The following is a 25548-nucleotide window of genomic DNA, read 5'->3' as shown; positions in this document are numbered from 1 at the left end:
TGAACCAGCCTCTGTGCCTGGGCCACCAAGGTCGAGACCTCCCCTTATGCAATGCACACACACGTGCCCCGCTGGAGAAGAAAGGCAATCTCAACGACTTGCCTGCGTTTCTTCTCACATAGAAAGGAGGGATCAGACCCAATGCTGGAGGAACTCAAAAAGGTGAAAGCAGGTAGGCTGAAGCCTGGGACACAGCCTGCAAAAGCTATCTCAGAAGGTGGCTTTTCAGAGGTGAGGGACAATGGTAGCATGGACCATATCAAGTACAGTGGCTACCAGATGTTAAAACAGAGCCACGTCTCTATCCAGAGGCTTTATCCCTAGCAAAAGCTCAACCCAGAAAGACACATCAACACTTACACAATCCTGGTGCCACACAACCCCAGGCCCTGGTCAGAGCTGGGACCATCTCTCACATGCAGGTTTCAGTCTGAGTGACAGATTCTTAGATGACACCTGTCCTGTGGCTTGAAATTGCTTGATGAAATCAGAGCAAATCACACCAAAAGCATCAGCTTTCATGGAGAGGAAAGCCCCATGGGTGCACTGTGAGGTGGGAGCTGACTTCTCTGTGGGCATTGAGCTCGAACCTCCTGGGAGTGACTGGAGGTGTCAGGTGCCAGGGCCAGGTCCTTGCCCCATACCACCCTCATTGCTCCATTGTCCCCATTTGCCCCTCCCTTCCCACTTGGACAGGTTCCTTGGTGAGGAAGCAGTGCCCAAAGGGGCTGCTTTTCACCAACAGAAGGTTGGGCTTGCCCCTGCATCTGGGGCTGAGCCCAGCCTAAGGGAGCAGGCGGTGTGATGGGAGACCCTTGCTGGCTGCTGTTAGCTTGGCTGATTGCAAGGCAGAGATCTTGCTCCCTCCCTCATCACCTTGCTCTTCCCCTGCATGCTCATTTTCTTGTATCACAAGGCCTTTTCTCAGCTAGACCTCTGACTCGCAGCCCTCCCTGAAGACCACAGAGGAGACTTGCCCACTGCCTTTGGGGCTCAGTGCAAAATTGTCCCTCACCACACCTGCGTGCTGGGGCAAGCTGTGGAGAAGTAACCAAGCCACAGCCTTCTCAGTGCTGTAGCAGCACCCTTCTCCCCCAGAGCAAGAAGAGGCTGTGATGACACCTGGGGGTTTTATCTTTTTTCCAGTGCTGCATCTGTAGCCACCCATCTCATGCGCTCAACCTGCAACCAGCAATGCAGTCCTACACCCTTCCTTGCATCTCTTGCTAGCTAAAGTGCTGCTGTCTTGGCCCTGGAGCATTTGATGTTCACTTTAAAATTATAGCTCTTGTCAGAAAAGCAAGAGTTCACCAGAGCTGGGAAGTCAAAATGAATCATTTTGGGTGCAAGACTGAGATACAAAGTTTCCACATGCACAGATAAGGGTGCTTGTCAGACACCTCTCAGCCCCAAAGCCTGAATGTCGGTTGGGCTGTACTGCATGCATGCAGAGATGTGTCAAGAAAGCACAGAGAGATGAAAAGTGAAAATGAAAACGTTTTTAGTCACGCTAAGAAAGAAAGAAAAACCTCCATTTTTTTCTTTTCACTGAAAGAAACACTTGTCTTTTCCAGGAGGTAGTTATCTGAGAGAATAACTAGAAAGGAAAATTAGAAAGGAAAACAGACTGGGAAGGCATGTTCGTATTTATGCATGAAATGTCAGGGCTACATTCCCTTAATCAAACAAATCACCAAGGGAAGAGCTACAGAGACCTTTTGGGTGACCCACCTAATAGATATGTCACCATTTGTAGAATTCAGCACAGAACTGCACAAAGCAAAGCTGTTGTCCTGTGAGTGCCATCTCAGGAAGTGTTCAGCAGTTAGAGTTGCTTACATCATGGTTTTGTCACCAGTACAGTAACACAGGACATCTTTCTTTGTCCCAGTAACAGTAAAGCAATCAGTTCAGTTTTCTTCAAAAAGGAACCATTTAGTCCCCTTTGCAATATAGGTCACTCGAGAATCACTGAATGGGGAGCTGTTGTGATAGAAAAAGGATTCCCTTTGCAGAAGAGGTAAATAAATAGTTAATGTGGTATTTGATCTCACAGAACTGACAGAGTGAACAGGAAACCCAGTGGCTTTAGGTGGAGCTGGTCTCCTCTTTGGGTAGGAGATGACCTTTTTTCAGTCCCAGTTTCACTGCTTGTCTGAAACTATCCAAGTGCATGAAAAAAAACAATTCTTACTGGATATATTTTGGTCTTTGAAAATGCCACAGTGTCTACTTTAGTGCCTTTAGCAGTGGCATTTGTAATCAGGTAGTTCTGTATTTATCAAACATTGTTACTCTCAGGAAAGGGTAGAAGGTTCTTCACCACCAGAAGAGTTATTTCTCACTCGCGTGCCCGTTCCTAGATTACTTCTTCTCAGCCACTGAAATAAAAACAAAATTCAGGTACTAAACTCAGAAGAGTTTTTCTGTGCTTTGACAACTCAGAGGTTTTGATTTACATCCTCTGTAAATCTTCTGAATGAATCACTGGACTGTGCTGAACCATAACCTGTCTTTGGCTCATTTTTGACAACGGCAAAGGCAGAGCCGGCCTTCTAATCTTCCACGATACCATTTCTCCAGTTAAATGCTGCATTTGCTCCATGAGTTAATGTCTTCACTGGTGGGTTGACCATCTGCCATTTGTTCTCCTCTTTCAGCTCTTCGCAGAAACACATGCCCAGCGAAGGGATCTAGGAAAGAAGTTACCAGTAGTATTATTAGCAGGGTCGTTGCTTTGACATGGAAGAGAGGGCTTTGCTACAGAAGAGAGCACACCCTGAGACTGTTCTGGAAAGAGAGACTGGAACATTTTACTACTTCTGAAATGAACTAAAAACAGACTGGAGGCCTGTGGGGTGAAAGCTGAACTTGTGTCACCACCCCACATTCATACTTGGATTTGATGATCAAAATACATTTGCTCCTTCTTATGCATTGACAGTGGTAGTAAAAGTATATCTAAAGGCTGAATTTTCTGGTCAGTCATACCAGATCAGATGGTAAGGAAAACAGGGGTGAAGAATTCTGCCACTGGTGATAATACACCAATAAAGTAAGCCAAAACCCCCATGGTGACCTAATCTCAAACACAAGCCCCACTTGTGAAGCTGGCAAGAAAACCCTTCTCCACTTCATTCTGTGGCTGAGCACCGAAGTTGTGAATTTACAGTGACTCAAAACCCACACAGCTTGTTAAGGAGCGACTCACTGGATGTAGCTGCAGGTTACACTCACACCACCATGGGGAGGGGAGGAAAGGCTCTTAGCCGTGTTTCTAAAGGAAGGAGGCTAGCCTCAGGTGGAGAGGTTTGTCTTGTCTGTAGGTGTCACCTGGCATTGACTTTCCAGGGGAGCTGGACAGAAACCTTCTCCAAAGGCTTAGCTGCTAGTCACATACTGTTCGACAGGAGAAAATCCTTCTCTTGACCTCCAGTGCTTTGCTAAAACTACATGAGACCATGCCATTTGTAATGAGAAAGCTAATGTCATTGGTATTGGCACTCAGTTACATGCATATCTTGCTGTGTAAGCAGGCTCCTCACTAAAAGTGTAATAAAACAAAAAGAAAGCTTCCTGCTGATAAAACCCCCCTTACCTTTCGTACCACCTGGGCAAAGTCACTGCTGTCTCTGGTGGGAAGCCCTATCAGAGGTCGGATGAAAGATACCAAGGAAGAACCATGGCCCACAATGAGGATGATACCTGACACACCAGAAAAAGCAAAGAAAATTAGTAAGGGAGCTGCAGCAATGTCAGGTTACCCATCAGCAGATGGGTACAAGGCTTTTTTGGTGCTGTTCATTTTTGCAGACCTCTTTGATAATGTGGAAGTGTGTATTGTGCTGGTCAGAAAAAATCTGGTGTGTTGTAGGTGTGCCAGCTAGTGAGAGAAAGCATTTGCTAGGAAAAAAGAAAAAAAAGCTTCCCAGAAAAGTAAATTGTCTTATGCTGAGCTACATCCCAATGTACAAAGACTCTACTGTCTCCTATTTAATTTTGCTTTTTCATTTCTATCCCATAAATTGCATGTATTTTAATTTAGCATAGCCCAGGACAAGGACTAAGAGTCTAACTTAAGCTCTGTGCAGTACCAACAACTTGCGTTAAATGTGTTTCTGTTGGCAAATCTCTGCCAGTTGCTGTTACTGAAAGTGTCTGACAGGACGCACAAAGATCTGAAACTTCTACCTTTGCTGGTGCAGGCAGCGATGATCTGTTTTATAACCGCAGAGCTTCTGCTTACAAATTCTTCGTAACTTTCCGACGGCACCAGAGAAGAGAGTGGGAAGTTACCCCTGGCAATAAAATCACAAATATATGTTAATCTAGATAAAAACTGAGACACTTAGCACCACTGAATGACTACACCAGAGAAAAGGCACTTCATTAAAGGGATATAGCTTTATTTACTGACTTGGCTGACATACTGCTACCTCAGCTTGCATGGAGCATTAGCTTCCCCCACAGTCATTGCCATTAAATCTTATGGCTAAATCTCATAGCTCATAAAGCACCAGATGCAGGGAAAACCATGCTTTAATAAAACTTGTAGTTTACAGTGGAGATTATTTAGAGTAGGATTCATGCCTAAGAAAAGCTTAAGCTTTAAGCAATTCTGTCAGCAGGGACCGCTGCCCAGCTATGGATTGCAGATTTGCAGAGCTGCCCAGCTCTGCAGTTCTCACCAAGTTCAAACCAATGTGAGACACTGATGATTTGAATACTCTCAAGATTTGGCATCTCATTGATAGGGTCTTTAACAAAGCAAATCAAAATCTACAACATACGAGGCAATCGCAATACACCAATCCTAAGTATCTGAGCACTTCCACAGAGTCCAGGCGTTCTTCTGCTTTTATATACTAGGGCTCTTCAGGAGCTGAATAAGTATTTTCCTGAAGCAGTAAGAGCCAGACCTTCAAACTGCTGCAAACCAGGGCAGCCCCACAAGACCAGCAGGGCCTGGGTTGAGGGATGCCATGCACCCTGCTCAAACCCATCCCAAGGCTCTGCAGCAGCTTCCAGGACACCAGCTCAGTCCAGCCGTGGGAAGGGGACTGGGGGCTGCCCCAGCCCAGCGGCAGTGGGGAAGAGTCTGCAGAGCCCTCATGTGCGGGGGCTCGTGGTGCCAAGTGTGGGCAGCTGGGAACACCAAATTTCTGATGGTGGGAGACTCTAACAACTTTCCTAGAGCTGTGGGACAGGCAAAACAGGCAGCAGGGACCATAGTAATTTGCTGCCTCTCAGCAGGCTCCTGTCTTTGATACCAACCCTCTTAGCTGATGCTTGAATCAGGCCTTCTTGGCAACAGATTAAAACCTCCCCAAACTCACTTTCTATTTTTTATGTGATCCTCTTAATCTCTGGGGATGGGAAGTGTTTACTGCTATAGCTGGCAAATAGTTAGCCATGTGTTGTGATACAATACACGGTCTTAATTTATTTTCTTCAAGTAACTGCCCCCCCCCCCTTGCCCTGATTTGATTGTCTCATTGTTCAGTGAATAGGCAGGATGAGATTAGATTAATAAATTGTAGTAAGGTATGGTATCACAGTGTACTTTCACAGGTGAGTCTTCAGTGCATTATGTCAGCACAAAGGGCAGAAGTAGAAAACAGGTGGTAAAACCGTGTGAAAGGCTCACGGTGGATCGTTAATCATAGCTCAAATTAGTCCTGGCTAGGTTGGACAAGTCTAGACTGGGGTATTCAAAACTAGTCCGCTTTTTGGCAGAGCTGCAAGTTTTTTTTAATGCACTGTTCTGTTGGTACCTCAGTCCCTTCAGTATTGACCCTTTTACTAACCAGCCATCCTGCAGCAGAACTAAGCATCCCCAGCACTGGCCCAGGTGGTTTGCAGGCTAAGTAGCAACAGGAGTGCTCAGCCCAGGCCAAGGTCTTGGTGGGAGTGCTGTGTCCAGCTGTGAGTGCTACAGGGCAAGTGAGCTGAGGACCAACAAGTGAAAAATCCAGAAAGGAGCCGCAAGCAGGGGTCCAGAAAGCACAGCCAGTGAGGGAGGGTGGGAGGAGTTCAGCTCAGGGGAGACTGAAGAAGGACACGATAGCAGTCTGAAAAAAGTTGTTGTGAAGAAGGGTCTGTCCTCCATGCAGAGGATGAAGAGGAAAGAAATAAGTGGCTTACACATGGCTGCCAGTCTTTAGCAGCAGGAATGGGAAAGGCAGAGTGTATCCTGCTTTGGGACAGGGAGCACATACCAACTCTGCTTCTGTGAAAGCGTGAGAGGAGGGAGAGGCAGAGTTAATCTCACCCAGATGTAGCTGCCTACCACTCAAGTGTCTGGCTAGGTCAATGGAGACAAGTAAACCCCTTCAGAAGGCAATTCATGCTATCTTAAATGTCAGACGTAGTCTATCTAAGATGGGAAAATCAGTCTTGGGAGCCCCTTCTTTCCACCAATGACAAGGCTGCCAGCAAAGAATCACAGCCTAGGCACCCAACTCTTAGATGTCTGCAAGTGGTTGCAGCTAACCTCAAGCTGATTTCATCTCAGCACACAATGCATGGGCAGCAAATGTTTCAGCACCACTCACATTACCTCTTAGTGGCACTGGCAACAGGAGAATTTGGGTCAGGTCCACTGATGGCAGGCAATGATCAGGGACTTAACCTAGTTGAAGGTTGTCATTTGCAGTGGGTCAATATGGTAAAAATCAGTCCCTGGGACCTGAGGATTTTGAACCTTGCATGCAACAGGAAGAAACTGGCATCATATGTGCAAGTTTATAGCTCATCCACCCTATTTTTGCCTGGACCTGATTGACCTGTGAGGGGTCTAAATCCAGTAGTTACCATTGCTTCAGAGCTTCCTCTTTGCACTTCCCACTGCTCTGCATTTGCACACTTTTTTTTTTTTTTTTTTTTTTTTTTTAAGGCAAGTGATTTTGTACCAAAACACCTAGGAAAAACAGTTTGTTGGTAGGAAAACACAGCAGAAAGCACTATGATCCAAGAAAATGAAGGATTTCGTTCCTTCATACAATTTCAAACGAAGACACTTGCTTGGCTGTAAGAAATGCATTGAGACGTGAGCAGTTTCCTTTCCCCCTGTCTTGTATATATGGGAAACCCCAGAGATACACACTTTTATTAGCTGAGTAATATCCTGGATCTGGCTGTGCACTGTGAACACAGAGCAGCCTGGTTTGTGAGCAAGATGAGGAGCTAGATTGAATGGGAGGCTGATTTCCTGCCCTGCTGTGGTTTGCAAGTGCTCAGAAAGGGCATCACACACCCCACACACCCCTCCCCAAGTTATGAGGGCCCCAAAAAGTCCTTGCTGAGCATAGTGTTAATCTTTAAGCAGTTCAAAACAAACCCCCTCCCGCATCCCTGACCAAATTTATCATGAACATCAATGATAGTAAAAGGCTGTCACCCTGCCTGCCTCCAAAACCAGAAGGGCAGCTGGTGCGTGTCAGGCTCACCTCTCTCTTCCCAGACCCTGCGTGGCTCTGTCCTGGGGTGCACGGGGGTGGCCCCTCACTTTCCCTTCCTCTTGTAGCTGTTGTTTCAGCGACACAAACCCGTGACATTTCAGTGTGGAGCTGTGCTCCTTGCCATCTCCCAGCCTGTGCTCACCCCCTGACGCCGGGCAGACCTCTTGCTGCTGCCCTGCAGACCCTCAACAAAGGGCTCACTGACTTTTCTGAAACCACAACTTTTCATCGCTGAAAACCAGCACGTTATTTACCTGACAGGTTATTCTTCCCACTTCTAAACTGTGCTTCACATGAGCCAAAAGTAAAAAACAAATGGCTGTAACACAACTACGCTCATGCATGACAAATTGTGGGCCGGAGCCAGCAGATGAAGACAGCACCAAAGCATGGCTGGTCCTGTGCACAAGTATCAGATGTTTGTGCACGTGCAGGTGCACCCATGTGCTATATAGGCACATACTGCCAAGCGTGCACATGTGTCTCTGTGTCAGAGCAGCAAAGTTGACTCCTGTCACAAGACAGCTGACAACATAACATATATCGGGAACAGATCATGCAGGCTTGACTTTGATCAGAATCACCCCATTTTTGCAATGTTTGTAATGGTTTATGACATTTAAAAAGGTGAGGAGATACTTTGGGGAAAAAAAAAAACAAACCAAAACTTCAACAGCTAGATATGGAGCAATTACCTGTAATTTGTATCTATTCTGTAAGATGCCTCTGCCAGTTCTGTCACAGTCATGAAGTTAGGAATTACTTTGCTTGTTTCCCACTTAGTCCATTCAAACAGCCCTGGTTCCACCCTGATTTTGATTTTTTGATCTAATTTAAGCCCTGCAAGAACAAGGAATATTTCTTAAGGAGAGAAAATTACATTCCAAGTGTTACATTCAGGCTATACATTTTGCCTTGTTTGCTGTAATGCTTTCATTAATGAAAATAAATAACTTATTGTCAAGCAAAAGAGGATCATGTTGATTAAATGAAGCCACCATTATATTATTGTCTGATTAATACAAAGGCACTACAAATTTTTACATCACTTTTATTATTATCACCTTCATTATTATTATTTCTGGAGCTCTCTTGTGATGATCTGCAAGGGACAGAAGAAAAGACCTCAGTAATGTTGCAGTCTGAGTAAACTTTAGACAGGAAAAGTTTTTACCATTTTTATATAACATTTTTCTCAGTGGTCCTCGGTGGGGCAATAAATTGCCCTTCAGAGTTAGAAATGGAATTATCTTGTCAAAAGATACATTATTTTGCTGATAATTCTCAAGAGAGATTACTGAGTGTCACTAGTTCCCAGAAGAAATGCACTCCCATCGTAATTCTGAGGTAAACATGGTAATGAACTGTGAGCCTATGACAGACCTGTCCGAGCAGACAGGAGAGGGGAAAAAAAAAGAAAGGGAGAGGGAGAAAAAGGAAAGATTTTCTGCAATATGAAGGAATTACAATAGTTTGGCTTGCAAAGGCAAATGCTTTCAGGAGAAAGCTGTCTTCCCTGATTCACATACCTATCCTTTGGAGCACTGGAAACATCTGCTTTTTTGCTCAGAGTGTTTTCTGGTAAAGGTGGCAGTGGTGATGAGCAGCTACTAATCTTGAATTCAACTGGATGTGAAACGTCTCTGTTTCATACAACATCAGATTCCATTTTAACTAGTGCCTACTAGAGTTAGTGGGATCGCACTCTGCAGACCATACATGTGGCAGTAGGTTTATTACTGCCTGTATTACCAACTAGACAAAACCATCTTGTCTTCCCTGCTTAAATATAGCAGCAAATAACCACAAAGTCGTACATTTTAATTGCTCATCTCAGGGACTTCACAGAAGTTTCACAACGATGTTTTCACTGTGGCAAAAGCACCTGGTCGGTTTTGCTGCCTTACCCTGCAGTACGTGTTGAGCTGTCTGTATGCAGCGGAGAGCGGGTGATGAGTACACGTAGCTGACTGTCACCTCCTGGTCCAGCAGAGCTTCCCCTGGATGGGAACAGCAAAATGAGTTACTCTTTTATCAATCATGACAGGTGAGAAACTAGTACAAAATACTTTCTGCGAAAAACAGCTTGGAGCTTTTCAGTTTCATTGACATGGGATACATTGACAGTTCCTTTCTATTCGTTTTTTCACACTGTTGGCTGACTGAGTTCACTAAAAAGCTCACTCTGGTGGCAATAGGAAGTTTAAAATGAGCATTGGAGAGATAATTATAGAAGATTCACTCCAAATCTGCAAACAGCAATTAGGCGTTTGGCTGTCTCCACCTGCCTGAATCATCAGACACAAGCATTCGCACCAGCCTTGCACTGTCACAGTCAGGCACGCTTGCTCAGGGAGCAGAAACAACGTCGTTTGGTGAATGAAATGAGTCAGACTAACCCATACAGCTCAGCTGTCAGGTACCTGTGATGAGGTGACCACACTGCTGACCATGAAGCTGTTTCCTCTGGCCAGCCCCTTCGCTCCTCACTGCCCATTCAGCAACAACTGCATACGACACTAATCTGCAGACAAGCAGCAGGGCATGGGTAGTGTTGCAGCTTATTTTTTTCAACTTTCTTTGCCAGGAACTGGCAGAATGGGTCCCAAAGATGAGCAACCAGCCATGCTCTCTGTTTTTCTGTTTAAGAAGATCTTGCAGTGGTTGCCTATAGAGGTGTTACCACAATGAGTGCTGCTAAAAAGTTTTTCTACTGCAAAACCAGTATGAGCTTTTGCAGATGATGAAAGCTTGCTTCCCAAATCCTTAAATTTGCAGTAGTATATTATCCAGCTTACCTATAAGCCTTGACTGGAAAATACCACAGCAAGATATAGGAGGATCATTTTCAAACTGCTTCATGCTATCTTTCCGCTTCGGCAGGGTGGAAGGGAAGTTCAGATCTGTTCTGTAGTATTTTCCTGAAATGAGGTTGGACATTTTGCCACAGCACAAGGGAAGCAGCAGCTGAACACACAGATGGCATTTTGTTATAATGACTTCACTTCAACTGAATGGTTGGATGGCCGGTTCTGAAAACTCAGCTCAGAGCAGCATCTTGGCTGGCAAATGGAACAGGTCAAATCTCGTTCTCTGGCCACGAGGGCAAGTGATGAAGCGGGGAACCTGCCCAAGGAGCCAGTCGCTCTTCCCTCCACCTCAGACACCCACTCTGTCTGTCCACTGGCGATGGACAGTGATCTCTGCTCTCCCCAAACCTCACAGTGAGTGTCTCTCTGATGAAAAAAATCTGCAGTGACTGCTATTATCTTAAAGAGATCACATTTTTAAGTCACAACACTGGCTTGGGAAATCACCTGTCCTAATAAAACAGCACCTTTTCTGCAAGCTCTGAAGGAGCAAACGTGGGGGAGAGAGGGCAGGAAAGTGTGCAAGTTCAGCTTTGTGGGGCTCACATGAAACAAAAATCCACTCCTTATGGATATTCTTTTACCATTGCCAAAATAACAAAAAACATTTCCACTGAAGAAAAATGAAAGCAATGAATAGGTTATGCAGCCAGAAGGTACCACCCTCATCATCCAGTGTGAATTTAGCACACTTAATATAGGAGATCTCCAGCGTAACAAAGGAGACTTTCAGCATAAAGCACTCCCTTCTGAACTCCCATCTTCTTGTTGCCCTCCTTCCTCCTGACACATATTTCCCTCTTCTGGGTCTGTTTTCTTCACCTGAAAACATCCTTTTTTTGAGAGAGAGGGCCAACAAATTCAGCTTTTAATTTAGCTCAGTGCTGACATCTCATTTTCTCCATGGATTGCTCGTGCTGCTCTTCCCCAGGTTTGACTGGTGACGTACTGTGACTGATGAACAGACCATGATTCTGACTCAAGCACAGAAACGTGGAGGGGTCTGACAACCACCACCACCTTGTGTAATGAGCAGTAGAGATCTTGTGTTTTGTACATCTGTCAGCGAGACACACATCCATCAGTATGACAAGATCTTTGCCTGTTCCACAGCATTTATCCAACATAAACATGGAGGACTTTAGACCATTGCGAGCTAGTTATACGCAGGTCTAAGCAGTGCTGCATCTGACTGGCTACGTTACTCACTCTTTTGTGTCAGTGTTTACATTTACACATAGGAAATGGATTTTCTTGTACACATTACTGGGGTTAATTGGTTTTGGTTCTGATTTGCTAAGATCCTCCCATTATCTTACTTACCATCTGCAGTCAAGCACTGCTGAAGCCAAGATTTGCCAAAGACTTGATCAACTCCTTCCCCGTGGCGCATCACCAGCACGCCTCTTCGCAGAGTGGCATTCTGAGACAGCTGTGTAAAAAGGGGTTTCATTATGATATTAAATGTAACCTGCATGAGAAGTTTCGATTCCTGGATGCTGCCTGATGGAGGAAGGAACAGTGCCTGGGAGGTTTATAACAAGCACAGAGTGGGAAAAAAAGCTGCTGTAATAGATATCTGTCTTCAGGACAACAGGAAGCCTGACTGGCTTTCAACTGAAGACATAGGAAAGAGATCTCTGACCTTCATGGGCTACAGATTAGGTTTTAATTCTGCGTTTACGCTAGTGAAAGGTAATGTTGATAACAGATCTTTTAATTCCAGTGTGGGAAAGAATTATAATTTTAAGGTATATCATATGGTTGATATAAACAGAGGAGGGAAACTAGCTAAAATTTAAATGGTAATGTTCTTTCCTACACCAAGACTAACACCAAGCTTGTCCTTCTTTTCCTAATGAAAACACTACTTCTACATTTTCATAGCTGTATGGCTGAGTCAAAAGTGAACCCAAATCAGAGGCCACATTTTTACTCAGACTGCACGGAATTATAAATAAGTTTGAAGTAGTTTGGGTTTAGTATACAATGCACGTTAAACACAGATGAGAAGATAAGGAGGAACAGGTTAAAGGCTTTAAAATTTTTTCAGCAGTAACCCATTGCAACATTACTGTGGCAGCCCTGAGGTTAGCGATGTGTATCTGCAGCAGCAGAGAAGGGAATTCTTCAGAAGTGGTATGAGATTCGTATTCATGTATTCTACTAAACGCTATAGCATTTCTGCCATGAAACATGAATCAACTGCCACAAGATCAGAGTTTGAAACTAAGGTTTCGTGGTCTTGCTCTTCTGCTTTGGAGGAACCCAGAGGCTGGGAAAGCTCTAGACTGGAGACCTGCACATCTGCAAAACATTTTCTTCAGGCCACTTAGTGTCTCTGCCACAGAACTGAGCTAGACAAGAGCAATAAAGAGCCAGTGGAAGAATGTGTGACTCTGACAGAAGTTTCTGTCTTACAATCATACACGCAGCATCCTGGGAGGCCCCAGGGTGGAAGTTCCCTCAAGGTGCCCTCATGTTTCTCTGATGTTAACACAAATGAACCTGGGGTTATCTCCCAGCACAGCAAAAAGAGAGGCTGTGGGGCCAGCAAGCCCAAAGGCGTTTCTGCAGCATGTCAGTGTGCCAGAAAGGACTGCTGGCATCCCTGACAGTCAAAGCCAATAAGGCAATGCAGGTGCAAACGTGCCATAGGTAAAAAAAACTAAGTCAATTTGTCTGGCCAGTCCTAACAGAATACTAGTGGAAAACCTGGTAAAAAAATGATACGTGTTGATTTTGAAACTGGGACAAAAACGTAATCCCGTCAGTGCTGCCAGCCTTTCAAGTGAGCTGTTCTCTTGCTGCATTTCTATGCAGTTAGTTGCATTAACTATGTATCTAAAAACACAAAAGAAGATGAACCATTTAAGTGTGCCAAGACATGGGACCATGTAAACCACCAAGGTGACATCCACAGAATCTGGGCATAAAGTAACAATGAACAACAAGACTAATTCTGCTCTAGTTACTCTGCTGTGAACCCATATGAAAGTCAGAGGAAGTTGTGCCTCTGTGTCACTTGTCAGACATGTTACGGTATCTCTGCACAGCTTGCCCAGTAAGGTTTTGCACAGAGAAACCCAAGCAGAGAGCTCATACGTTGTGCTGGTATGACAGGAACGAAAAGGGTTTTATGAAAGAAAGCAAGAGCAATGTACATCATATACATTACAAAATATTTATGAGATATACCATACGATATGAGCATGTGTGTAAAATATATATGTGCATTACAACATAGCATGAAAATGTGAGGGAGAAAAAGGGAGATACTATTAAATTTACTAAATGCTTTTAAGTAACAATATATCTACACAAGCACATGGCAACGATAAGAAATGGAAAAAAAAACCTATTACCTGAAGAGAAAGTACATTGCTTACACTCCTTGATGTACTAGGATTATGGACTTCTCCATTCAGCTTCACATTAGGTTCACTTTCAGTTTGGGTGAGGAATCTCGAAGCTGTTGCAAAAACATATTCCCTATAGACAGGGCAGAAGCAATACACACACAGAGACAGATGGACACACAAAATAAAAGGGATTTTAAGTCATGATTTTGTCTACAGGCACATGCAAGTCAGGATTCATATTCCATTCAGGGATTTTTTGCACACTTGCAATCCACTTATCACTTTGCTCTTGAGTTAGAATATGCCCAGTAAAACTAAGTTTGAAATACTATGAACTTACGGCATGTTCAAGCAGGAAATACTAGTTGGTTGCCTCCTGTCTGCCTCTGAGGACTCAGCAAGTGCCCCTACACCTCCCTTCTTAGAAAAATCAGCTCTAATCTACAAGTAGCATCAGCTGTGCTGTCAGCTGCAGAGCAAAGTGCAGGAAGCCAGGCAGATGCCTGCTGATACAGGGTAAATCAACAAGATGAGGGTGGGCTCAAGGTGGTGGAGTAACCTTTGTGTGGTTTCATTTTAAGTTCACTTTGGAAGCTCTTGAAAGAAGAAGAAAGCAGTGAGCCAGACTGAAGGCTCAGCCTGCCCAGCAGAGCGTGGTCTTTTAAAATTCATTAGGATGTCTAGGTTGTTCAAGAGCAAACAGGGGTCATCCCTTGAGCAGCTGAACTAATGAACTCTGGGTGTCTGTGGGTATGTCCCCTATCTCTTTTCTTTCAGAAGTCTCAGCATTCCACCCAGACACACAGGATCCTCTCCTCTGCCCATGCCTCGGCTCCCGCCTGGCAGCCCACAGCTCACACAAGGAGGAACACTGCCATGGCTCCGCAGCAGAAAAAGTGACTGATACAAAGCAACACCATGAAACCCCAACTCACCTGTGCTTAACCCACGTGTCCGACTCATTGGCCCTCTCAGTGTAGTTTTCGGGAAGAAAACCCCTGCAGCCAGTCCGATGTGAGGTCCCGATCACCCAGCCTTCGCTCACGTCAGACTGCTGCGTCGGGTCAACATAGATAAAGTCCCCGGCATTGATCATGAGTTCATCAATGTTCTGGGGCTTGTACTGGAATAGGGCTCTCAGTGTCTGGGGGGAACACACAGCAAGGTCAGGCTGCTGCCCAGAGTCCACTGTGGACATGACATGACAGTTCAGGGGATGCTTGTTCAACTACTGAACACAGTGACCAGTACTATTTTCCAGTCTGTGATGTGCTCTTTAGTGGCACTTCGGCAGAGAAAAAGGAAGACGCTACCGCATTTGCAGTAAGTGTAAAAATAGGCACTTGGTTTTCATAAAAATACTTTTTTCCTGTAACTAGTACAGGCTTACTTGAAAGCAAACATGGCAGAAGTGCTATCAGCTATTTTTGTGCTTACTTGCAGCTCTCCTGCGTGTGACCAAAATCCAATATGAGACTTGTGACAAAGTGATATACTGAACTGGCTAAAAGATGTTGATCATTCCATAATTTAAATTTGGAAATGAGAACTGGGAAAGTGTTTACTGGTTTAAGTAAGAGTCTGTTAATCATCAGCAAGAACTGTGCCCTGCTCACTGATATTTAATCTGGACAGTTTTCATCATGGCTGGGACAATCAAGAAAACTAATTTTACATAATAGAACTTTACTGCAAAGCTGTGATCTGACAACTCTTAGCAAATATTCAAGGATCATTATTTCCCGTCTCTTTTATTTTCTCAAGTCATGGTAAGATTTTTTTCTGCTGAAGTTTGGAATTATACCTTGCTGACATGCAGATCAAACAGCCAGCCATAAAGGTATCTTCTACTGATCGATGAGAACAGTTTTTCAACCGAAAGAGGTGCTTGAAACAACAATGCTTTTTGAAACACTGTACTGTGCATGCACTGATTTTCTTCAGGAAATAAAAGGCAAGATGACTAGCAAAAAGTCTCACCATGGGTTCAAGAAATAAATCTGATGACAGTACCTGGTAATGCACAAAACGCATGTCCCGTGAGTAGAGAGCAGCTACCCACTGGCAGGTCTCCCCTGGGTTAATGCATTTGGCCAGTTGTTCCAAAGTCTTCTGATGGTGAGGATAAAACTTGTGAGCCAAGGTAAGGTGGAGCTGCTTTTGGCAGGGCTTCACACGGCAATCTAGGAATGAAACAATCATATCACAACATAGAAGAAAAGGTAATTTAAAGCTCTTTTTGCTTTATCCTACATGTTTTGCATGATGCAGGAAAAACTCATAGTAATTAGTACCAGAGTAGATGATAGTTTTGCAGAATGTCATGGTTTTGATCATGCCAGAAAAAAATGAGCAGAGCTTGAACTCCTCTCCCAGTCTGAGATGTATTGAACTTAGTTCTGCCAGATGAAGCTATGCTGGGGCTGTGTCCCTTCAGTCTCTACTGGTGATGCAGTTTTCCTTCACTGTCACTGGAGTGGGAATTAGGGCATATTTCTCAGGGATGCAGTTGGGCCATAGGATGATGGGAATGGACGTCTGGGAATAGGGAATATTATATCCTTGCCCATCTTGGATATTCTGATCGATGGCCTATAAAGTTACACAGTCAACCATTTCAGCTTCTAGACAAAAGCACTGTCTCTTTGAAGTCTAAAACATGCTCCCCTAGCCACATTGTTTTCAAACCTGTAGGAGGAAAGGGTGCTTTCTGGCAGTGAAACATCAGCTAAGCTTCCCTGGAGACACAGGAAATGTTTTCAGTAGCACGCCTAAGCATTTGTGCTACAGCCTACCCATCTTCCCTGATGTTGGTCCTACCTGCCAGGGCTGAAGCCTCTGACGAGAATGCCAGAGCAAATTCTTTGAGGATATTTGCATGGCTGTCACCAATGAAGAAGCCAAGGTAGCTGGTGGATGAATGTAGTGAAAGGGAAATGGCTGGTGGAAAGCGCTGTAAAAAGCTGTTACCAACTCGCTTTAAGATGTCATACAATAATTCCACTTTCTGGTCTTCACACTGAAAGAAAACAGAGGAGGAGCAGGCTTTACCCACCGGCTCAACAGCCGCTACCATAGCCTGTGTTACACAGCAGCACTAGAAAACAGTGCGGGCATTAGAATTCCTGAGAAAGACCTGCTAACTTGTCTGGGACTCCTGGTATTAAAATCTGTACTGTTGGGCAGTCCGATCTGCACAGTATCCTGGTGCTGTACGAGGAGATGGAGCATTCTACCAGATGTTATCTACTCTGGGTGGGAAAGAGCCAAAAGATTTTACCATCTGACAGGTGTGCAGTAACCTATCTGAAACGAGGCAGGGATCATGATTTTCCTCTTCTAAGTAAGAATTTGTGTTCTTATTATCCTACAGTCCTTAGCTGAAATTGCTCCTGGTAAAAGTTCAAGATCTCAGATGATGAGCAACATACCTAGCGAAATTCATAAGGCATCTTTGTCATTATGATCCTTAATGCTCTAATCACAGCAAATTAAAGGATTGAACAGAGCCATGCTTCCACAAAAGAGTGACAATTAAGCAATTTAAGAAGTGAAGAGACAAAGATGGAATTTGTGCCGTTCAGCCAAAGACAGGAACATTAATGATGCTCCATTTCTGCGCTGCCTTGTTCTCTTCCACAGAGCTATTTGCTCCTTTCAGCCTTTATACTGGGCCAAGTTGCTGAAGGGGAAGAGCAAAAGAGAAGAAAGGAGCTCCTCCTCCTCCTTCTCCTTAGACAGTCTTTCTCTCTCAAGCATTTCTCAAGCCACAGGGAGGACGGATGCACCAAGGGGACACTGGGCAGACTGGGCTGGGCTGGGCTGGAGGTGGGATCCTGCACCAGGGCAAGTGCCATACAGCAGGCTCCTCCAGGGCTGACAGGTCCAGCGGCTGCAAAAGATGTGGGGAGTCAGGAAACAGGAGAGGGCCAGGTCAGGAGAAGGAGGTGGGAGCCAGGTCAGTGAGTCTGGCTTTCTGCTTGGGGGGCAGCCAGGTCAGGTCTTGCTGCCAGCCAAGGAACAGCAAAGAGCACCAGAGGGTGCATTTATCACTAGAAATATGGTACCTGAAATGGGGCTGAGATGTGCAATGTGAGGGTTCCCATTCAGTTGTCTCTTCCCGGGGCAGGTCTTTATAACTTGGCACCTTCCAAGAGCATGGCATTCATTCTGTTCTGTATAATTGTGATTAATAGCCACAGGGTACCATTCAATATTTTGCAACAAAACACTCTTATTTTCACTGTTTATATTTAGTGGCATGGTTTAGCATAGAAGTACGATTAACAGAGTAATTTTTGTCCAGCTGCTGTAGCTCACGTCTGTTTCAGTGCATTTCAGCGGCAGCATGTTCATGTGCTGCACCATCAACATGGAAAACTGGATTCCAGGTGGGTCCAGAGTTTTTCCAGATCAGTGGCTCTTTGGTGGTCTTTGCTGGTAGTGGCATCTATGCAGGAGAAGCAGCTCAGCTGGGAAGTTCTCTAGAGGGTTACCCAACATTCAGAAGGTCACCTAGGAGGGCAGTAACATCTCTAGAACCAGAACACAGCCCACCAGGAGTCCAGCTCAGGAGCCTAACTTCCATATTAAATTATTGACAAAGTGACTCAATGGCATTGCCGGACACCAGTTCGGCTTTCCTTGCTCCTTGAATCCCTGTGCATTCCCCTTCTCTCTTTTTCACAACATCCAAGATTCAATAGAAAATGTAAAGACTGGGACATACCACCATAGTGGTGACCTACTGGCTGGGGCTCTCTGGGGAAGGCAGGGGTTTCCTTGAGATTCCCATAGGGGTGATACCAAGGTTGACCATATCCTATGATAGCTCTGTCACCAGTGCACAGCTGGCTGAAGGCAGCCACTGCTGCCCTGGCCAGGACGGTTTAACACCCTAGATCAATGCAGAAATGGCCACGATCTCTGAAGCCTGCCGATAGCTGCTTGTGGGGAGCAGTGATTCCTGCTGGATGGATGCTGGACATGTGTCACTCAGCTACCTTGAAGCATCCCACTGTCCCCAGCATCCAATTTTTAGGTATGCAAAGGCCCAAGTTGGGTAGCTAAAGTCGGTGGTGGGAAGAAAGCCTCCAGTGCCTATGCAGGGGCTGAATGCTCAAATGTTAAGTATGTGTGGACCTGGGTCATGTCAGTTTGATCACCAAGGAGAAGTTCTGGTGTAAGACAATGGCAGGTGGCCCAGTTTCACCAGTAATTGATATCTGAGCCTTGCACATCTTTTATTTCTTACCGTGAAGAAATCGCAGAGAGTGACATGTGGAAAAATCTCATGGGCTCTGTTTTTCCCACACTGGCGCTTGCTCTCCTTCCAAAACTCTTGCAGGTGGTTATGCAAATGGCCAGTGGGACACAAGTAAAGAGCATACTCCTGAGGGATTGGGTCATCCAAAGAGGGATCGTTGCAGTGGGAGTGCAACCTGAAATCAAGAGCATATCACAGAGACTAAGTGTGCGCACCACTTAGTCTTGTGGCTGAAGGCATCCATAGTAGAGACCAAAACAAGGAAATACAAGATTGTTATTTTCTTACAAATGAAAAGCTAAAATAAAAGCTCCTTACAAATTTCCTCTCTAAAGTACTAACTAATGGGGAATGGAGATTTTTTTTCCTGCTTATTTTTTTTATGTGCCTTCACTTCTTCCAATGTCTGAAAATGAAAGTCAGCAAAAAATATTTTTTTAGGTTTTTTGGAGTAATTTTTCCTTTTTCATGACTGGAAACAGAGGATTGAGGGAAGAAAAAGAATCAATGGGTAGAAAATGTTGAAGAATGACAAAATGAAAACTAACTGAAGATTAAAAAAATACCTAGAAAGAGCTAGTCTTTTGATTCAGACCTAATAAAACCGAGTAAGGCAAATCAGGAAATGCACAAGCACAGATCAGAAACTTGTATCCCATATGATGATATCCTTCACCTTCTTCTTCTTCACGTGCTATATGTTTGACTTTGCAGCTGTTGGATTGGGAGTTGGATTCTTGGAAAGTGTGGTAGCATCCCTGGCAAAAAAATTATTTGGGAAGAACATGCCATTCTGAAATGCCTCCTCTGGCTTTTCACAAAACAATAAAAAAGAAAAAAGAAAAAATCAATCAATCAATCAAACAAACAAACAAACAAACAAACAAAAAAAACCCAAAACACCCAAAAAGAGAAGAAAGTGCAAGAAAAGATGGGATTTAATTTGAAGGTGGATTAAACAAAGAAATCAATTATCAGCACATGAATAACATGAATGCTGTGTGAGAGTCTTGATACAGGGATCAAGACTAAGAAGTAATTTTGATTCTAATTGTACCTCTGTCTGACCATCAGCCTTTCAGCTTATTTTATACTGAGTCTTTCTCAAGGGAATAAGGTGGACTGTTTGCCTTCAGCCACTGCTGTTCAACCCCACGTTGTTACTGCATGTTTGTAACTGCAGCCATGGGTTTACAGATATTTCCACTTCCTTCCTCCTTTCCTTTGGGAAGGAGAGTCCAGGTTCCCCCCTCGGGCCCTGTGCCCGTTGCCCGTCGGTGCACGCCATGAGGTGTGACTGCTGTGCCAAGGCAGGGAGGACATTTACCCCATGGGTGCCTCCGAGCACCTTCCTGGACATGCCTTGGTATGTGCCCACCATCCTGGCTCAGGGCTTGAGAATCCCTTGCAGAGGCAGTGACCAGATCTTGGTGGCCATGGCCATAAAAATCAGGAGGCTTGAAACTGAGGAGAAGGGTCTGCCCCAAACAGCGGGTCCCATGAACTGACTAACATCACTGTGGTGAAAGTAGCTGCTTCTGCCCCCAAGACTGCCCTTTCCTCCCCAGCCTTTCTGATTTACCCTGGACCTTCTGCTAATTGCCTCGCTTGCCAGAATAAATAAAAATGCAATTATTTCTTTCTCGGTGTGAACTGAAATGAAAAAAAAAATTAACTCAGATGCAGGAGTTTTTATGGTAGCTATCTTCAAAACTGAGTGACAGAATCAGCACAGAAACAAGGATTTTTAGGCAGGTTTAATAAAATACTCCTTAGAAATCACAGGTACTTACCATTTTGCAGCATCTTCTATTGTCTTTTGTCCAGTAGCAGCCAAGGCTTTTTGCCTAGAAAAAAAACCACAAAATGGATTCCTCAGACTAACAGAAAGAAAACTCCTAGAAAGTAAAGAACAGGCTTGCTGTGGTCATTGAGTCTTATTTTCCAGCAGTGACAGAACCTTTAACAACTAGGTTATTCCTGACAAATATTAACGTTCTTGAAGCCCTCCAGATATTTTTTTCCACTGCAAGTCTTTAGTTCTTTCTTTCAGGACTGGTAACTTGCTCTCCCCACTGGATGTCTTCTTTTTGTGTTCTGTAGGTGTTTCCTTAACAGCCCAGCTGGCTATATGGATTGCCTTAGGGTTGGGTAAACCATACATCCACCCGCTGTAAGAGCAGGGTTTGCTCGGTTCGCGGGGTAATGTTTTGGTTCAAGATGCCAGGCCCAAGCCCATACATATAAAGAAAGCAAAACAAACTTATATTGGAGTTTGAAAATGTGGATTTAGGATCTTCCATAGGCTAGCAGAGAGCCACACCTAAGCCACCAGTTCAGTCCAAGAAGAGAGACAATACCTCATGTTTCTCTCTGTTAATGCAACTGTCATTCTCTGGGATCGGATTTGATTAACATTTCCTTTTCTCACTAGAGCTGTGAAAATGCCAACTATGTACTTTACATGAATAAGTCTCTGCGGCTAAATGCTAAGTGATGGGTGAAGGACTCCAGTGTTTAAATAGCACCTGCAGGCATGAACCTCATTTCCATCCCTGTCATCCACCTACAAACTTCTCAGAAGAGAAATGAAGGGGTAATAGAGACAGTGGACATGGAGGAGAACCTGCTAAATTACTTGGCATTTGCTCACCTCTTTCTTTCTCTCATGAGGCCATCCTTCCTGGACACTGGGTCCTGAGGGCATTGATTCATTTAGTCTTCTCACATTTTTATCCTCCCTCCATCCCTGTGACACCCGAGCATGCACCAGCAGTGCAATGACAGCATTAAGAGCAGGACTCAGGTTCATCCTTGGTGCTTTCTCCTAGCCTTCTGTCTTCTCTCTAATGCAAAACCTACACACGAGCTAGTTAAAAACATTTAAATGTGTACGTGCAACCATGTCTGGCTCTTTAGTAGGGGCTCAACATGGATGAGGGCTAACGTGAGTCTTTCTACTCAAGCTTTACCTTCTACCTTTCTTCTTTGTAAAGTAGATCAACTACCATGGCCAAATCAATGCAAACTCATGAACTAGCTGGTCTAAAATTAGCCTGTGTCCTCTGTGACTGAATACTACACATTTTCTTTCCATGCCCCTGCTGGCTTCCCCTTCTCCATCACATCAAACACGAACAACCTGTGTTTTTGTCATTCTCCCCATGCAGCCCTTCCTGCCATATCCTGTTGAAATGTCGGTGCCTGCCACTGCTCAGCTAATGATGCCAGACTTTGTTAACCACTTGTTACTCCTCAAAGTGAGTGTTTTACTGCTTCATGCCATGCTGCCTCTCCCACTTGGAAAGAAGCTCTGGGCAAACAGAGCTTGACTTCAGCTTTTGCTTACCACAGGGCCTGTAAAATCATAAATGTAGTAAGACAAGAGAGACCTGAAACCATGGACTGTCACGCTGCTAAGTACTGTCTTTTGCTCCCTTGTGCTCCTTTCTGTGCCTGTTCCCACCTTTGGTTTCATCATATGCATTGGCTGTAGGATGCTTCCCAGCAGGGTTTGTAGAGCCCTTAGGGTCAGGAGAGCATTAGGCTGTGACTAGAAATCCTGAGCTTCAAAGATTGAAAGTGAATACTGCAACATAATGCACAGAATAAATTCTGCATATACCAGTTTCTCTCAGATAAAGACTAGGAATCAACCATTGAAAATCTTTATTAAAAACAGTGTCTTTACAGTAAGAATAAACTGGCTCTTCCCTAAAGCAGAAACTGCTGACACTGTTCAGTTCTGTGAAAGCACTGGGGAGGCCCATTTTGTTGATCTGATGCTGGTCTTGATCCTCACATATCTGGTTTTCTTTTGTTGGGGAAATGTTGCTTTGGCATGCTGGTCCTACGTTATGAAAGATTTTGTAATATTTCCACCCAGCCTCATTTTTCTTAGGCCAGGACATCTGAAAATAACAACTTTTCAGTGCTTTCATGTACAGTTCAATCCAGGAACTACAGAAACAGCTAAAAGGTTTTATAAAAACACAGTCAAAATTTTGAAGGTCTTAAAGTCAATGAAAGCAAATAGGTTAAAACATAAAGTGCTTCTGGACATTTTATCATTTTATGCTGGTTTGCATAGTACTTCTGCCACTGCTTCTTGATTTTGACCTGGGAAGCACAAAGCCATCTCATTAATAACAGAAAGTGTTTCAAAGTGGATTTGAAGAACATCAAATGCAGGACAAAAAATTTCAAAACTAGACATCACTTTGGGGTGACCTAACTTATAGTATTACTAGAGAAATGATGAGCCAGGTTTTCAGCTGCACAGCTAAAATTCTACGGTGCATAACTGGGAACAAGGAACCCACAGTTTCCTTGTAAGCTGTGCCCATTGTGTCTAAAGTTGATCCTCTAAACACAGCTGTTCCTAAAAAAGTAACACAGCACTTACAAATGAAGCCTTTTCAACTTGCTCAAGTTTTAGTCAAAAGGGAGAGATATTGCTCTACTTTCTAAAATATTTATAGGGGAGGTTCTTTGACATTTAAATAAAAAAATATTTTTTGAGTAGTTTGAACTAAGTGTCCATACTTGCCCTTCAGATGTTGGAAAATCCTCCCCAAAGTTTCCCTGTCCAACCAGAGCAATGTTTGAGGGAGGAGTGACCACCACATTTCTTTCTTATTAACTTGGTTAGTTGCCACCAGTTAATCTCTAATCCACTGAGGTTGCCAAGAATAGTGCCTCATTCTTTGATATTACGTTTTCCAGGTAGGACATGCTTTTGGAACAAGATCCTGATTCAAGAAAGGAAGAATAATTGACAGACTTATGTGGTGTCCTGTTAAGGAAAGCTTGCTCTCTTAAAACAGTTTCCAGTGACAAAATCCAGCAGAAGATCTTTGCCAAGCCTGAAAAAATCTTTGGAAAGAAGTTACATCCACATTTAACTCCCTTAGAGTAACAGTGATAGGCAGAAAAAGTGGAAAGAGGATAAATCCCAGGAACAAACTATGGACGTCAATTTCTTAACACATTGTGAAGCCTCTCAATCTGAAGACATGCGAGGGCATGTGTCTTCAGATATACACAGTATTTATAAAAATGGATACAGGGCAGGTTGTTTTTGCAATGTGAGCAACACACACTGCTCTATAAGAAATTCAAAGCAAGATAGGTCTGATCCCTGCAGGGACATCGCTCCCAGGAAGCAGCATGCTCTCTTTATAAAAAACAGCAAGCTGTTGCTGTCAGGATCTGGTGAGAAATACCTCTTATATCTTGAATACTTCTTACTGTGCAAAGGCAGCTGAACACATTACTCACGCGATATGAGCTGGGAATCCTTTGGCAAGGAGAGACTCGAGGAGCGTAGAGGTGCTTTTGCTCCTGTGCTTGTTGGACACCTTTGCATACAGCTGTGTCTCAGCCACCGCCATCTCCTCTGCTGCTCCCCTGACTGTGTGCTCAGTGCTGACAGAAAGTGGGAGGTGGGAGGAGGGTGCGAGGGAGGGAGGGAGTAAGAAAATGAGAGAGAAAGAGGCAGCTAAAATAAAAAACCTCAAACCTCTTGTGATCTTTTCTGACAAAAGCTGACATCCTGTTTTCGTAGCATCTACACCTCCGAATTTTTGTTTTAAGGTGGCTAAAAAAGCAAAAGGTACCTACAGGCTTTCCCATCCACCCCAGAAGAACAAGACTAGTAGTCCAAAGGTAAACACCATAGTCAGGGTGGACTTGCTGAAGGGTCTGAGATGGAGTCTTTTATCCTTTCACTTTAAATTGTCTTCTGAAAGCTGAGAAATCTACCTGCGTTGCTATTGCAGTGTGAGAGAGGTGACAGGGATGTCCTGCAGCATGTAAGAAGTTAGTTTGTAGGCCAAATGCTTTCCTTGTTTGGCTTGATTTTCCTGTCCTCCTGACCCTATCATACATAGCTCCTGCTTTGGTCTTCTCAGCCAAAGGTGATGAGCTGTGCAAGGCCAAATCCAATGTGCCATCTAGACATCATGCCCTGAGGCTGGGCTTGGAGCAGCTCAGGGTGGCAGCAGGGACAAGCCTGTCCTTTCTGGTGGTGCCAGTCCCACCATGGGAGCCTTTGCAGAGCTGCACTAGCTAGTCCCCAGGGTTTCCAGCATGGACAGAGCAGACAAAATGGAGACAATATTCTCTGCTCTGGGCTGTCCTCACTGAAGGTGTTCCCCTGTGTTCCCCATTTCCATGGAAGGCTGCTGAAGGACTGTCATAAGAGATCATGAACCCTTGATGTCATGGGCTAGATGTGAACAGTTAACAGGATCATGATGTGGCGTCCTCTCCTCTGGAAGTGCCAGTTTCCATTATGCACAGCAAAGGAACTGAACAGCTTCCCTCATCACAGCCATGTTCCAGGAACATGGATTTTGTCACGGAAAACCTTCATTTCTTCCCTGGCCTTTCAGGAGCCTTGTTTCACTTACACTGCTATGGTTTTTTGCTTCATCTCTCCTTCTCCTTGTTCCCTACAGCCTCCCCTCTGTCCTCTTTCTCTCTTCTTAGTAAAAAAAAGCCAAGCCAAATTCTTACTACTCTTGAGCATTTTATGAAGCTGAGCATATATTTTAATTTTCTAAATCCCAGAGTATGAATAAGTTGAT

At 44.3% G+C, this 25548-nt stretch overlaps 1 protein-coding gene across 1 annotated transcript; it reads right to left on the bottom strand.

Annotated features, from left to right (window-relative positions):
* Nucleotides 1-1628: 1628 nt before the first annotated feature.
* Nucleotides 1629-24353, bottom strand: UBASH3A (ubiquitin associated and SH3 domain containing A). The gene is made up of 14 exons (XM_040585150.1): nucleotides 24239-24353; nucleotides 20752-20805; nucleotides 18947-19133; nucleotides 16513-16711; nucleotides 15706-15875; nucleotides 14628-14836; nucleotides 13696-13822; nucleotides 11654-11762; nucleotides 10259-10381; nucleotides 9368-9460; nucleotides 8156-8300; nucleotides 4192-4298; nucleotides 3599-3705; nucleotides 1629-2693 (listed from the first exon to the last, which is right to left on the bottom strand). Exons 1-14 carry the CDS (start codon nucleotides 24349-24351, stop codon nucleotides 2556-2558), a joined length of 1881 nt encoding a protein of 626 aa, XP_040441084.1. The 5' UTR covers nucleotides 24352-24353; the 3' UTR covers nucleotides 1629-2555.
* Between the last annotated feature and the right edge of the window lie 1195 nt (nucleotides 24354-25548).

This window comes from Falco naumanni, chromosome 2 (assembly GCF_017639655.2).
Source record: "Falco naumanni isolate bFalNau1 chromosome 2, bFalNau1.pat, whole genome shotgun sequence".
NCBI classification, from domain to species: Eukaryota; Metazoa; Chordata; class Aves; order Falconiformes; family Falconidae; genus Falco; species Falco naumanni.
Note: the sequence above shows the minus strand (reverse complement) of the source record. Positions and strands in the feature narration are given on the sequence as shown.

Excerpts from the sequence above, each read along its gene's own strand:
- UBASH3A (XM_040585150.1), bottom strand. The coding sequence starts at position 24,351 with ATGGCGGTGGCTGAGACACAGCTGTATGCAAAGGTGTCCAACAAGCAC. Across the intron at positions 20,806-24,238 it reads GGATTCCCAGCTCATATCGC|GCAAAAAGCCTTGGCTGCTA; the intron begins GTGAGTAATGTG and ends TTTTTTTTCTAG. Across the intron at positions 9,461-10,258 it reads TTTCCAGTCAAGGCTTATAG|GGGAAGCTCTGCTGGACCAG; the intron begins GTAAGCTGGATA and ends GTTCCCATCCAG.